Raw genomic sequence first — 15029 nt, 5'->3', positions numbered from 1 at the left:
ATAATCGCATTTAACTTTCAACAGCCTGTTTAAAATATTATTTATAGTATATTGCATTGTGACATAATTTTAAAATATTATTGCAATATCGCAAATATTACAATATGGTATATTTTAAAGTGTTTTGACAGTTCTATTTTATTTAGTTCCATATAAAAGTTATTTTATTGCAGATATCTAATATTTGTGGGAGTTATATAATTATGTTAGATAGACTACTATTTAAAATTATTTTGATTTTATCGTAAATTCTTATAGACTATAAAAACATTGCTTTTGAATCTTTCTGAAAATATATGTATAACATGTAGATACGTCATCGCAATATTGCATAAATATTATTATATATTACATTATTACAAATAATGTAAAAGTACTAGAATATTACTACAATTTCACAGAAATATTATCACAACTTTGCAGAATTATTGGTATAATATTATTGTCGAAATAACGCAGAAATATATTACTGTATAATATAATACATTGCAATGTAATATTATAATAATTTTGTAATATTACTGCAATATTGCATGCTGTTAGGATTTGCATATTATCTGGAAAAATATTACGCAAAAATTTATACATACACAGGATGTGGCCAGCGTGATGAGTTTCTCATCATCGTCGAACTCCGCGGGAGGTTTTGAAAGCAACTCTGCAGAGCTGCAGGGCCATCGGCGACTAGGTGCCAAGGTGGACGTAGTCTACAATTTACTGGGTATGCTCGAGAAGAGCGGCCGAGATGATATGAGCACAACTCTGCTATCTATGAGTACCTCCATAGATAGCTGTTTAGTAATGAGACAATCCGGTTGTCTGCCACTACTGATACAACTGATCCATGCACCCGGACAAAATTCCGACACTCGAGATAGAGCTATGCAAGCGTTACATAATGTAGTGCACGCTAAGAGTGACGAGAGGGCTGGTCGTCGGGAGGCGCGAGTACTTCGATTTCTTGAACAGCTGCGCGACTACTGTCAGAGTCTGAAGGTATCCCTGGAGCGTGATCAGTCTACGGATGAGGAGAGAGGACACCCTGCGGCGACCATAGCCGCGCTTATGAAGCTATCCTTTGATGAAGCTCATCGCCATGCGATGTGCCAGCTAGGCGGTCTTCACGCAGTCGCGGAACTCATTGAGATGGATCATTTAGCTCACGGCAGCGAGAATGATGATCAGAACTGCATTACATTACGACGGTACGCGGGGATGGCATTGACCAACCTGACGTTTGGCGACGGCAACAACAAGGCATTGCTCTGCTCCTTCAAGGAATTTATGAAGGCGTTAGTCTCACAACTAAGAAGTCCAAGCGACGATCTCCGACAAGTAACGGCGAGTGTCCTGAGAAATCTATCTTGGCGCGCTGACAGCAACAGTAAACAGACTTTAAGAGAAGTGGGCGCGGTAACAGGCCTAATGAAAGCCGCCATGGAAGGTCGCAAGGAATCAACTCTCAAGTCGATCCTGTCCGCTCTATGGAACTTGTCAGCCCATTGCAGCACAAACAAAGTGGATATTTGCGCCGTGAACGGCGCATTAGCCTTTCTTGTAGATATGCTCAACTATAAAGCTCCATCCAAAACACTTGCGATAGTCGAGAATGCCGGCGGTATTCTAAGAAACGTGTCGAGCCACGTGGCGGTGCGAGAGGATTATCGTGCTATTGTAAGAGAGAGAGGCTGTCTGCAGGTTCTTCTGCAGCAGCTGAGATCGCCCAGCTTAACAGTAGTTAGCAACGCCTGCGGAGCGCTCTGGAATTTATCTGCGCGATGTCCCCAGGATCAACGACTCCTTTGGGATTTAGGCGCCGTGCCAATGCTACGCAGTCTCGTTCACTCCAAGCACAAGATGATTTCAATGGGTTCTAGCGCGGCTCTGAAGAATCTGCTGAGCGCCAGGCCCGGTTGCAACAATCTTGTCCACTTGGATTCCACCGCTCGTGGACTAGGACTGTCGACTCTACCAAGCTTAGTCGCTCGCAGACAGCGAGCTTTGGAGCAGGAGATCGATCAGAATCTAGCTGAAACTTGCGATAACATCGAACCAAGCACATCGCCAACTAACAAGAACGACAAGTTTACATTTAAGCTGGATCATAGTTTCCTCGGCATTAACACTCACGGTCTGCGCTCCTATCAGTTGCACAGTCAGTCTAGCACATCCACCGCCAAGTGCAATGGAGTCGCCAGGAGCGAAAGCAGAGACTCGATGCGTTCCGTGACGAGCACACATTCCGATACCATGTTCGAACGAGTGAATCGTCACGTTTTGAATGGGACATCACTTACCAACTCGCAAATTAAGCAGCAATCCTTGTCGCTGCATTCCGCTGTCGGATTCAATGATAACGGCATTTGTAGTGATGATACTCACGCGAGAGTCACCTCCTCCGAGAGAAAATACGCTTTGCGTTACAAGAATGCAATACCAGAACAACTAAGACCGTCCGATGTTTTTGATCCGACGTTAAACGAGTTGAGATGCACGAATTCTACTATATCATGGGCTGCAGTACCTAATCAAGAATCCTCTCAGATCTCTCTACACTCCTCTATTGAAAACACATCTGTGATTGATCAAAGCGTATCGTCTTCGTCTAAAACTGGAAGTCAGTGTAGCGTCTCCGAGGAAGTCGAAGAAACCGTTCGCAGTAAATCAGATTATCAGCGAGCAACCGACAGTTCGAAGCAGATCCCTTATTTGTCCAATATTTCTTCTATGAAAGAGAACGCGAGGAAAGTCTTATTGCGTCAACATGACACACTAAATAGCATTCAGAAAACAATATTGCCCGCAACGATTGTTCATAGTCCGGACGATAATTTATTCGGCGATTATGCTGAAACAGATTTGGACCAACCGACCGACTATAGTCTACGCTATGGCGAGCAAACGATCGACGAGAAGCAACATTCCGACTTCTTTTCGGGCAACGATCAGGGACTCCATGAGGATACGGTCAAGACTTACTATACAGAAGGTACACCGCGCGAGATGTCTTTGAACTCATCTAGGGCCACTTCCGCCTCCGATCTGCAGGATGACAGTCGTATAAGAAATTCGTCGAAAAAATTACCGGAGCGATATAAGGCGAAACACATGGAGGATTATGGTGAATGTAAAGCATTGTCTTTGACGGACGTACCGAAACCAAACTTTACTGAAACGAAGCTGAATTTACGAGACGTAATGCATCTCACAGATGACGAAAGCGTAAATCGTTCGTTACCTTATCTCGAGGACGATTTAAGACAGCACGTTAAAGACAATCGAGAAAACGCAACTGTGCAAAGCCATTCAAGGTAATTGTGCTTTTTAATCTTAATACTTTATATTTATATGGAATCCATGTGTCTTTAAGCACTAGTTATAATAATTCAATGAGGCTTTGTATTAAATTTAAGGTTGTGTAGTAATTAGTTAACAAGTTCAAAATTAAATAATAAAAAAATAATAAATTAAATAATAAAGTTTAAAAGTTGATAATTTTTAAGGGAGTATTCTGGTTTGACGGCCTATTTTCAATTTTGGAGAATTAATTTTAAGCAAATGATTAGACCTACAGATTAATGTTTTATACTCACATTTATTCATCTTTGAAAAAACATCTTAATTTTTTTCAAAAATTTTTTATTGAAAATTATAGAAAATACGAATTGTTGAAGAAAGTAAAAACCAACGTTGCATCGTACGTTCGTTTGCGATTCTCTGGCCGAATGCGCCGAATTGATGTTACGAGTCGCCTCTGCTGCTTTATGACCTAGTTTGAACTCATATAAGAATATCTCTCGCAATTGCCATTTTTCCATTATGAATTCTGTAAATAATATTGGACACAAAATAATAGTAAAAATAAAACCAATAGCAGAGAAGTATAGGGTGAAATTTGCGCTCTAAAATGGTATATAAGAATAAAAAGAAATATTTATTCCAAAAATACATTGCAAAGTTAAATAATATAAAAACTGACATTATTTTCCTACCAATCTAATACTATAAAATTCTAACATTTTGCAGTCCAAAAAAATTGTAATTTTAAAAATATCAAAAAAGCTTCTAATTTACGCAATAGCCAAATGTACACTATATTTGTGTAAAATGTCAAATTGATCGACCCAGTTTTTGAGAAATCATTGCGCCCGATGTGAAAAACATCGTTTTGAAAAAAATGCGTTTAAAGTTTTCCAGGCACTTTTGAGGTGGATAATGAATAGTTTTAGTAACTTATCTTTAATCAGCTATGCTAGAGTCGTATATGAAACTTTCCTCAACTTCCAAACATTCACCTTGATTAGTTTGCTCTTGTCTCCTGGCAATTTTTGTTTCTTTTAACTCGTAAGACGCTCGTTGCTCTAAACGTATGTGTTCGTTGGCTCTGATATCGACGAGGAATTTCGAATTTTGGCCAATTTTTAATTCCATTATGTCTATTATTTGTAAAATTACATTGAAACTTTCATTAAAAAGACAAACGGCTAAAAATATTGCAATTTCCATCGTCTTTTTTCCATAATATAGATGTTTTGGTGCAAATGTCTAAATTAATGAATTTAAACTTTCATTATTGTTTTGGATATATGATCCGAGGCATATCGTAATAAATTATGTTAATTACCAGACACATTATTATTATTTGATACGCAACTATCCGTCCGCCGCATGGGAATCTTGGTTGGTGCGCCATATGGAGACTGCATTCTTTAAACCTTTATAATTTCGTCAATTTAGTGAATTTTGTCTTAATATTTTAGAGACACATTTTTGAGATTCCAAATTATAAAAATAGGAAAAAAATTGATTTTTTGGATCCATCAAACCAGAATACTCGTTTAACTTAATTTACAAGAAAATGGCAAGAACTGCGAAACGAAATGAGACATAACTCGTTTAAAAAGGGATTAAGAGATTAGGCCACTGCTGAGACTCTAAAATAATAGTTAAATTTGGGAAATTTTTGTGAATTTTGTTATTTTTTTAAAGAATGATTTTATTCAAAATTGCTTAGAAGGCTTTATTATATATAAAAACTTTTTTGTTTTTCTGGTGCGCAAAGTTGCGGCGCATTGGTCCACTTGCAAAATCTTTTTTACTATAGTTTCGGTACACAATTCCAGACACATGGTTTGACCTCGAAATAAAATAAAGAATTTTTATTATCTACATAAGAAAGATATGTAGATTTATAGATTTCATTATCTACATAATAAAGAAATACGTAGAGATTTTTCAAAATATTGATTTTTCTCAATTTTTGACAGCTATTTGAAAAAAGCACTTGCATTTTTGCCTTAAAATTTATAAAAATGTTAATTGCAAAAGATTTTTCAATATTTCGAAAAAAGACGTACTGTTTTGCAGCATTAATGAATACTCTGCCACGAATTCAGAATATTTCTATAGGTAACCTGGGAAAATGACTCAGATGTCCTATAAGACCTACATAGGACCATCACGGTCCTATATGGAACCATTAGAATTATGGTAAAAATACAAAGTGAAATGTTCCTGCGCAGTTGTCTAAAGTAATGGTGGGGGCTTTGACCAATCAAATGTTTGCCCCAAACTGTAGAGTTAAGTTAGTTACATTGATGCATACGTCATATGTTTTTTTTTTACATAAACCTGATATGAACTTTTTATAATACTTTTTGAATTCTTTGTGTTATTTGGGAATATTTTCAGCTTACTTTTATCAATAAATGTGCTTTTAACCCTTAAACACACCGATCCTGTAAAATACGAAAACACATTTTTGGGTCTGGGAAACTTTTTCAACTTTGAGAAGCTATAACTTTGATTACAATCAATATTTTTCTACGATTTTTTTTCTAAAACGAAAGTTCAAAATTTCAGGAGTGTGACTGCACAATCGGCATTGCCGAAAAATAATTTATTGTGAAGTTATAAAAGAAAAACCATTAAGCAAAAATGAGAAATTGGTCAAAAATCCACTTTTCTTTCAAAAAATCATATTTTAGCAACAAAAAACGTTTAAGGACTTTCAAATACGGCGTTTTAAAACTAAAGAGTCACACTTTCAAAATAAAATTTGACAAAGTCATTCCTTTTAAAAAGTATAATTATGTAACATGGAGAACATGAGGTATTTTTGGGCATCTAAAAATCTACTTAAAAAAAAATCATATCTTTGCAACAAAAAACTTTGAAGAACTTTACAATACGGCGTTTTAAAGCTAAAGATTCATACTTTCAAAAAAAAATTTATATCATTGTCATTTCTATTAAAAAATGTACTTATGTAACAAGGCGAATATGAGGTATTTTTTATTAAATTGTGTCTAAAATTGAAAATTGATGTGTTTCATGATAAATTTCGGAAAAACTTCTTTTTCTACAGTATTTTATAGTATTCCAACTTTAGACGGAGTATATGCGAGTAACATCCGCAAACCGACCTGTTCGAACGTATTTTGTCCAGCTTTTTTATGTAAAATACTCACAAAAAAAGTTTAACTTACACACTATATAGGTCGCATTGACTCTAACAAAACTTTGCTGCCGTGCTGTTCGAATTCTAGTTGACCAAAAAAGTTGATCAACCATATCAATCAAAAAAGGAGATTTCAAACTTTTTTTACGTCTTGGTCCGAACCTCCTATCTTATTCCGTCTTCACATAGCAAGCGTTAAATCTTCATATAGGGTCTCTCAGACTCACTTACGTATTTAAACATACAAGTGATGTTATATGCTTTAGGGGGTATATGTTTAAAAGCACATTTCGATAAAAATTAACTGAAAATATGGCTCATGGCGTATTCTAGTTGTATTACATGTTATGGCGTATTCTAGTTGTATTACATTAACGTAATTCTTTATCATTTTATATTTATGTTACAAATGTTTATTAATTATCAATTTTTTAATAAAAACTGAATATATTAATAAATTTATTTGTATTTTTACTATATATTTTCAATATTGTGTTCAATACTGTTTGACTTTCGCGCTTTTGGAGCAAATTTTTGATTGGTTTTTGATGCATTGATCCGCCATTATGCGCAGCATTTCACCTTGTAGTTTTACACCATGATTACAATATTGTATGGGACCATATAAGATACTTATAGGAATTTGCGGCAAGGTATCCCCAGATAACCAAGCAAGCTTTAACACATTGGACAAATTAATGTACTGCATGTGTGTTGTGACCTTGTTAATTTTCTGACATCGGAATCTAATATAAAACTTACAACAAGAGGGCAAAGACACATCATCAGTTAATGAAGACTTTACCTGATTGCAAAACAACAGACAGTTTGTGGAAGCACCTTATCCTTAAATTGCCGAAATTGAATACGACATGCATGACAGCAAAATGATAACATGTTGTTTTCATTTGGCTATCGGGTCTTATGAAAATTTCATATAAATCAAATAAAAACTATAAGAATTACACACTGTTGTATAATGATTTAAAAAATGCTGCTTTGAGAGAAGACGCGTTTAAGGTTTTTGAAAAAGATTTTAACAATATGACAGGAATGCAATCTTACTATAAATATGTTTTTATTATATGACTATATACTAAAAGTTAACGATTTAAGCAAAAAAATCAATTTTTTCAAATCACAAAAGTAGCTTAATTCTTTAAGAATATTAAAAGTGTGAAAGTGTTAACATAAATAGGCTTTAATTTTTAAGAAAATTTTAGTTAAAGCTTGGTATTGGAGCAGCTGTATGTTAAGTATTAGAATTTTGAGTCACTAAGCAAGAAAACGTGATTGAGAAGCTAGATGCATATGTTATATTTTCTCGTCTACGGCAAAATAGATTTAAATTGCTGCAGTACAAACTTTTTATCTAACCTAACTATATTTTACAATTCCATTATTTTTATTATTGTTTTAAACAAAAATACTGTATATGCTATGCAATAATAAGTAACAAAATTTATTATAAAAATATTTACTGTAAAATTTGCACATTGCAATGTCTATTTTTATAAAGAAATCAAAATCATCATAAAACGAATTTAAAATTATCTAGATGTTCTTGTTAGTAGAAGAATTTATACTATGAAGCTGTGCGAACTTTTATGAAAGTTGATTCTGCGAAGATTTAAATGCTTAATACATTGTAGACAAGAAAATATTAGATTAGAACAAAAGTTTATAGTGGTACGTGTAATTAAATAAATCTATATATAAATATTTAAATATTGTATTTCACTTATAAGATATGTTAATTAAGAAACTTTCCAGCTTTCAGCATGACACGCGCACTAGTTTTCTTAATCATGACGCTTTCTTGCTTACTGATTCAAGATTCTAGTATTTAACGTACAGCTTTAATGCCAAATTGCTCTAATGCCAAATTTTAACTGCAATCTTCTCAGAAACTAAGAATAGAGAAAAACGGCTAACTAGTCAAAAGCAGATCTTACCCTGACGAAAATATAGCGTTAAAAAAGCGTAAATGAGGCATAAAATCGAAGCGTAGTTAAAGAGTATGGAAAGTATGAGGGAAGCGTAATCGACTCTTTAAGAAGCGTAAATGGAACATTGAAGTGTAAGAAAGTGTTTACTAAATGTAAAATGAAATATTAAAAGTTATTCGATTCTTTTGCGAGTATATACCGAAAATAATGAAGCATAATCGAGAAGTAAAGAAAGCGTTTACGAAGCGTTATCGAGACGTAATTCTTATACTTGATAACAATCTGTATACTCTTGTTAAAAAGTTAGAAAAGTGTAAAGCAAGCATTAACGAGGCGTACATGGAAAATAATAGATTGTTAACGAAGCGTTATCGGGACGTAAAAGAATTCTTACGCTTTGATAACGCTTAATGTACTCTTGTTAAAAAGTTAGGAAAATTTGATTACGTTTTAATCATTCTTTCTATACACCTTACCTACCTTTAATTTACACTTATATCTTACATTATATTTTTGCCACGGTTCTTCCTTCCGCTCAGAAAAACGATCACCCATCTAATTCATCGTCGTATCCAATGATGCTTATTCTCAAAGATCGTACAGGAAGCAACACTTTGTGATGATTCTTGAACAATTGATGTTTATATATACAAAATTTGTGATATATGAGATCAGCAGATGTTAATTGGCTTTAAAATTTTAATTAAAAAGCATAAATAAGCATATAACAGCATGCAAAACGTTTAATTACGCTTTTTATGTGTTTATATGATTGACATTTTTCTACGCTTTGTGTACATTTCATGAACGCTTCATGAAAGTTTACAGAACGTTCGGTTACATTTTGTCTACACTCCAGCAGTCGATATTTTTTTACTCCATATTTACGTTTCATAAACACTTCACGAAGTCTCTTTAAAAAGTGTACGAAACACTCAATTACGCTTCTTTTCTCCAACGACATTTTTCTACTCTAGAAGAGACGTAACATAATGTTTTGCGCACTTTGCATGAAGCGTTTGGAAAATGTAAATCAAGAGTAGAAAAATGTCGATTGTTGGAGCGTAGAAGTAAAAGTAAACGTTCCGTACACTTTTTACAGAAAGTTCACGGGGCATTTATGAAACGTAAATTAAAAGTAAAAAATGTTGATTGTTAAAGCATGGAAAAAGTGTAACTGAACGTTTTGTATACGTTTTACGTTACGTTACAGAGCGTTAATGAAACGTAAACCACAAATAATAAAATAATGCATATTGGGGCGTAGACAAAGCATTAAATATTTCGTACATATTTTAATGTGCCCGTATATGCTGGAGCGTAGAACTGGAAGTATAACTAAATGTTCCATACACTTTACGGAGAGTTCATGGCGAACAAACGGCAGTTGAAAGAATTTGTAAATATGTATACAGAATGCGTCAGCTAAATCCGGACAAAATAGTTTATTAAAATACTTTTTTATTCAGAAAAAACTTGAAATTATAAAAAAATTATTTTTTATGTCACTTAAGAGATTTATTTTAAGTCTTATTATTTAATATAACTCGTTTACTGCTATCACTATCTCAATTCTTTGCTTGAAATGCAAACCGGAATACAGGAAGCTTATATCTGAACTATTTGGAGGCAAGAATTTCTTGGACCAAAACATGTTTACGTTATTGGAAAGCCAGTTTGCATTAGATAGCTCGAATAAGTTGGTGCATTGTTTTGTTGAAAAATGTCCAGATCCTCTTCAGCAATCCGACGATGGCCTCACGCACTCCCAAAATGTAAAGACTCTATAATCAAAGTCTGGCGAACGCGATTTTTCGTCTTTGTGCAAGAAAGAAAAACATATGTTCTTGTTTCATCGTTTTTGGGTCATATATCCTTTAGATCGCTGAAGGATATCTTTTTCGAAGCTTTCCGAAAATTGCAAGACATCTCAAGACATGGCAAGATATGAATAAAAAATATGCAACATTTTGAGATATCATTTCAGATATCTGATGTCTTGATCCATAAGACCTAAAGTTGTCTTCTTTTAAAAATATTTTTAGATTATAATTATAAATAAGATAAATAATAATATGAACAAAATAAAAAAATATACTTATAATTTAAATTATAATTAAATTTATTAAATTATTATATTTAAATTTAATAAATTAAATATTCAATACTTAACTTGAAATGACTTTTGAACTCATGGTCTTCGTAGCCTACAACGACAAATTGAACATACTTTTGTACGCGGATATTTCTTCTGCATTTTTCTGGTATAGTATATATACTTCTTCCGAACTTGTCGAATCTGAACTTGTGTCTGATGAATACATCAATGCATATACAGAAGCAACAACTGCGAGCGCTGCTATTTTAACGACCACAAATCACCCGTTCCGCTTGCTGGCACATTTGTGCTAGTGGAACGAGTAATAGCGTCGTGAGCGTTGCGAGCATTGTGAGCGTCAAGTAAACGCACCCCAGGAAGTGTAGTAGCATATTTAATAAATAACGAGAAGGTTACTGGTCGAAAACAGATCTTCGTGCTCAATAATTTTTTGTAGGTGAATTTACAAGACAATCTTGTAAACATTTACAAGATTCTCCAAATTACATATGGCATACCTTGGTCGAGATGTTTTCCGCAATACATTTTTTGCAGTTTTTTTGGGGGGGGGGGTAGTAGAGATGCTCATAAGTATCATATTATTAAATTGAGTAGCAATTTAATTTTGTAATATTATATTTTTTGGTCCTTTCTAAAAAACTGTGTTTTAAGTTCAGCAAGTATGCGGTTATTCAAAGAAAATCTTATGCATATCATTTGTGAAAAATATTACAAGTAGTGGTCGAATTGACTAAGACACCCTTCCCGGAGATCCAAATTTAAACCCTGATTGAGGTAATATTTTTTGCAACAAATTTTTTACTTTAGGATGGGGGAATTTTAGAGATGCAAGTCGAGAGCATCAGGATTATTAAATTGATCTTAATTATGTTTTAATTTAGTTATGTTTCATTTACAAGAGCTGTGTGTTTGAAACCGAAAGTAATGGCGCGCAGTTTGGTATAAATTGAAACATATCAAATATTATTTCAATATCAAGATTATTGCTATGACCATCTTAATCTTTATCTTATATTTAATTTGTTGTATACAAGTCGCAGTCTTAAATTTATATCATATTATGTCGTAAAATAGTATTTGATTTGGGCTTATTTTATCTCCTATCTTATTTGAAAAAGTGCATTGCATCAATACTCGAATTCTCGAAGTTCATTGTTGTCGTTTTTCCGTAGTGCTAATTGGTTCTCATTCAGCACTTATTTCGTGAACGACTGTCATCGCTGAGATCGCGTATTTTGACTATGTGTATTAGGAGGTTAATCATGTAATATTTAATTTGTAATTTGTATTTGAAATTATATAATATTAGAAGCTTTGTGGCGCGCGCATAGTGCGCACCTGTTTTGTCTAGTCTTTATTAAAGCCCATTAGTTGTTAATTGGTGAAAAAAAAGTTTTTTTTCTCTAACATATCATTATTGCTACATTCGCGACTACTCTGCATTTGTCTTTACCCTACTCTCCTCTACTTTGAGTCGATAATAAAAAAAATTTTTTTACCCCCAGTACAAATAATAGCAATTTGATAACAATGACTTTAGTGGTGCGACTACTGAGCAGCAAGGCTGCTGTAGCAATGCGGTTGGTGTCGGTAAAGCTGACGCGGCGATACGCGTTGAACGAACGCTAAGATCGTTTGCATCATAGAATTCACAGCGCGATCAAATTTTATTTAAGACTCAAGTTACAAAGATTTAAAACAGAAAAAGTCACATTAGGAATCTTCTGAGAACTTATGGAGTTAAGACGGTTTTAAATATGATAAAGAATGATGAATACTAATCGAAGATAAAATATTGAATGCACGAAAATGGTGTTAAAACCCTAAAAGAAAAGATCATCAAAATTTGAAAAAGTGATGAAAAAAATAACGAATTATTCTCTACGTAGAGAGCATGTTACTTAATAATAATGATAACGCATTATTTTTTAAAACTAATAACGTAAACGGTAACAAGTTACTTTTTACAAAAAATAACAGGTTCTCAATCCTGTGTAGAAACATCACTACAGATATACACGGTGCGACAATTAATTTTTAAGACTGGCACAATATCTCAGCAAGCAGTGGCGACATCTGTTGAGCGGTAGCATCCTTAGAAAAGTCAATCATTTGTTTAACGCGTCTAAGTTCATGCCAATCAAATGATAAATGACAAAGTTATGACAGTTCTTGATCAAATTTTTATTTGATGTTGAAATTGTATCATGGAACAAAGACCGGGTATTAAATTTAACGCAAGACTTGGTAAAAGTTACTGGCGACTATTATCTTAAAGTTTTGAAGCGTTTGATAACTAGAATCTGTCGTATTTGTCCCGATTATCAGGATCGAGAATGTTGGATGCTGTTGCACGATAACGCGCCATCTCACAAATCACTCATTGTTCGTCAATTTTTGGCCAAAAATCAAGTTTCTGTGCTCAATCATTTGCCACATTTACCTGATTTGGCCCCATGCGACTTCTTTCTCTTTCCAAAATTGAAATTGAAGTTAAAAAGATGCTTTTTCAAAGACATTCCGACCATCTAAACAGCTTCAACACGGGAACTAGAGGCAATACCACAAAATGAGCTGAATCGTTTGAATCCCTTTTGAATCGCTGTAACAAGTGTACTGAAGCAAAAGGAGATTATTTTGAATAAAACATGAGATTTTGTTAAATTTTGTTTCTATCGTGTTTTATTGATCCAGTCTTAAAAATTAATTGTCGCTCCATGTACACGGCTATTGCATTACAAACATTTATGTGAAATAATTATGATATAATTCTATTATAGAAATCTTGTAGAATTATTTTTTATTATAATATAGTATACATACTATTATACATTATATTGTGGTATAGTACATATATACGATATTGCAGTAATATTTTGTAGTCACATTGCAATATAATACAAATATTACACAAATATTATTACATTTATGATATTTTGCGTTGTAATATTTCAATCGAGGGGGTAACCACTTGGAAAATAAGTGTATACCGGATTTCGGACTTCAAGACTTCACTGAACTTCACCGGACGAAATGGACTTCATCGGACTACGTCGGACTTTATCGGACTTCATGGACTTCATCGGATTTTGCCGGACTTCATTGGAGTTCACTGGACTTTATCGGACTTCACAGACTTCGCCGGACTTTATCGGATTTCACGGACTTCGCGAACTTCGGATTTCCTCGAATTACACCGGACTTTGCCGGACTTCATCGAACTACGTTGGACTTTATTGGACTACTTCATCGGACTTTGCCGGACTTCATCGAACTTCATTGGACTTCGCCAGACGTCGAGGAATTCAACGGACTTCTAGCGGGTTGTACACCGGAATTCAAGAGTGGTTACTCTCTCGATTTCAATGATATTTTAATACTATTGTAATTTTTTAATATTACTATAATAGTATAATGCACTAATACACTACACTGTATTACATTACTGCAATATTACATGTTATGTTACAACTATACCAAAAAAGATGACATTATAAGTAACGTATTACTTTCCAACTATGCTGTAATAAGTAATTATTTATATCATATTTGCGTAGTGTAAGAACCACGCCAATTTCAATGGTATTGGGAAATACTGAATATAATGACGATCATAGCGGGGAGTCCAGTTCGAGGATTAAGAATTTAGGTACTCTAAAACATTTTATTGTCAAGTTTTCTCACACACACACGCGCGCGCGCGCGCACACACACACACACACACACACACACACACACACACACACACACATATATATATAACATGTTTCACAAATAATGTAAATTTACAGACTCCAAGCCAAATAACTGGAAAGCAAACAAGGATTTACCAAGGAATGACATTGAATTCCCATCTGGCAGCATGGATTTAAAAGCTTCCAATAACGATTCAGGATGTAAGTAACATAATTCCATATGAATTGTGGAAAAATAGATCTGTAACGATTCATTGAATATAAAAAATTTTTCTGGATGTGTATAGATCAAGTTAGCGACGAGGATGATGAGGATTTACTAGCCGCTTGTATTAACATTGGAATGCAAAATAATCGGTAAAATATTAATAATTATTCTGAAAATTATGTAATCCGTATTTTGTAATTCTCACAGTTATTTTATTTTGTAGGCATAAACATTCCTTCATAGGAAATAATCTTGAAAAACTTCCTCGTTCGGACGATAATCTATCTCAATATCAAACTAGTTTTGCTTTGCATCAAGTTGAGCATAAAGAAATTACAGTATCCGATAGTCCATCGTTCAATATTCAATATGCGGAGTCACATGGAATGACAGTTGGAAACGTTTTGTCAGAGAAAAATAGAGAAGACAAAGATAATAACGAAAAACTGTCGAGAAACATTCAATTAGAAACAGTAACAGTAAGAATATTTCAGATTAATTTTTTAATATTAATTTCGTAACAATATATTAAGTATACAACTTAATTCTCGGCCTTTTTAAAGATAAAAACTATTATTTATTTACAAAAGAAATTAAT

General features: G+C 33.8%; 1 protein-coding gene across 1 annotated transcript in view; it reads left to right on the top strand.

Annotated features, from left to right (window-relative positions):
* LOC105197114 overlaps positions 1–15029 on the top strand; it is a 51546-nt gene that overhangs the window by 24331 nt on the left and 12186 nt on the right. The window contains exons 5-9 of the mRNA XM_039447615.1: positions 595–3311; positions 14086–14177; positions 14320–14424; positions 14511–14580; positions 14655–14910. Of these exons, the coding sequence (XP_039303549.1) occupies positions 595–3311; positions 14086–14177; positions 14320–14424; positions 14511–14580; positions 14655–14910 (3240 nt within the window). The remainder of the gene's footprint in view (positions 1–594; positions 3312–14085; positions 14178–14319; positions 14425–14510; positions 14581–14654; positions 14911–15029) is intronic.

This window comes from Solenopsis invicta, chromosome 3 (genome assembly GCF_016802725.1).
Source record: "Solenopsis invicta isolate M01_SB chromosome 3, UNIL_Sinv_3.0, whole genome shotgun sequence".
Classification (NCBI taxonomy): domain Eukaryota; kingdom Metazoa; phylum Arthropoda; class Insecta; order Hymenoptera; family Formicidae; genus Solenopsis; species Solenopsis invicta.
The sequence above is the reverse complement of the archived record's forward strand: the minus strand, read 5'-3'. Positions and strand labels throughout refer to the sequence as shown.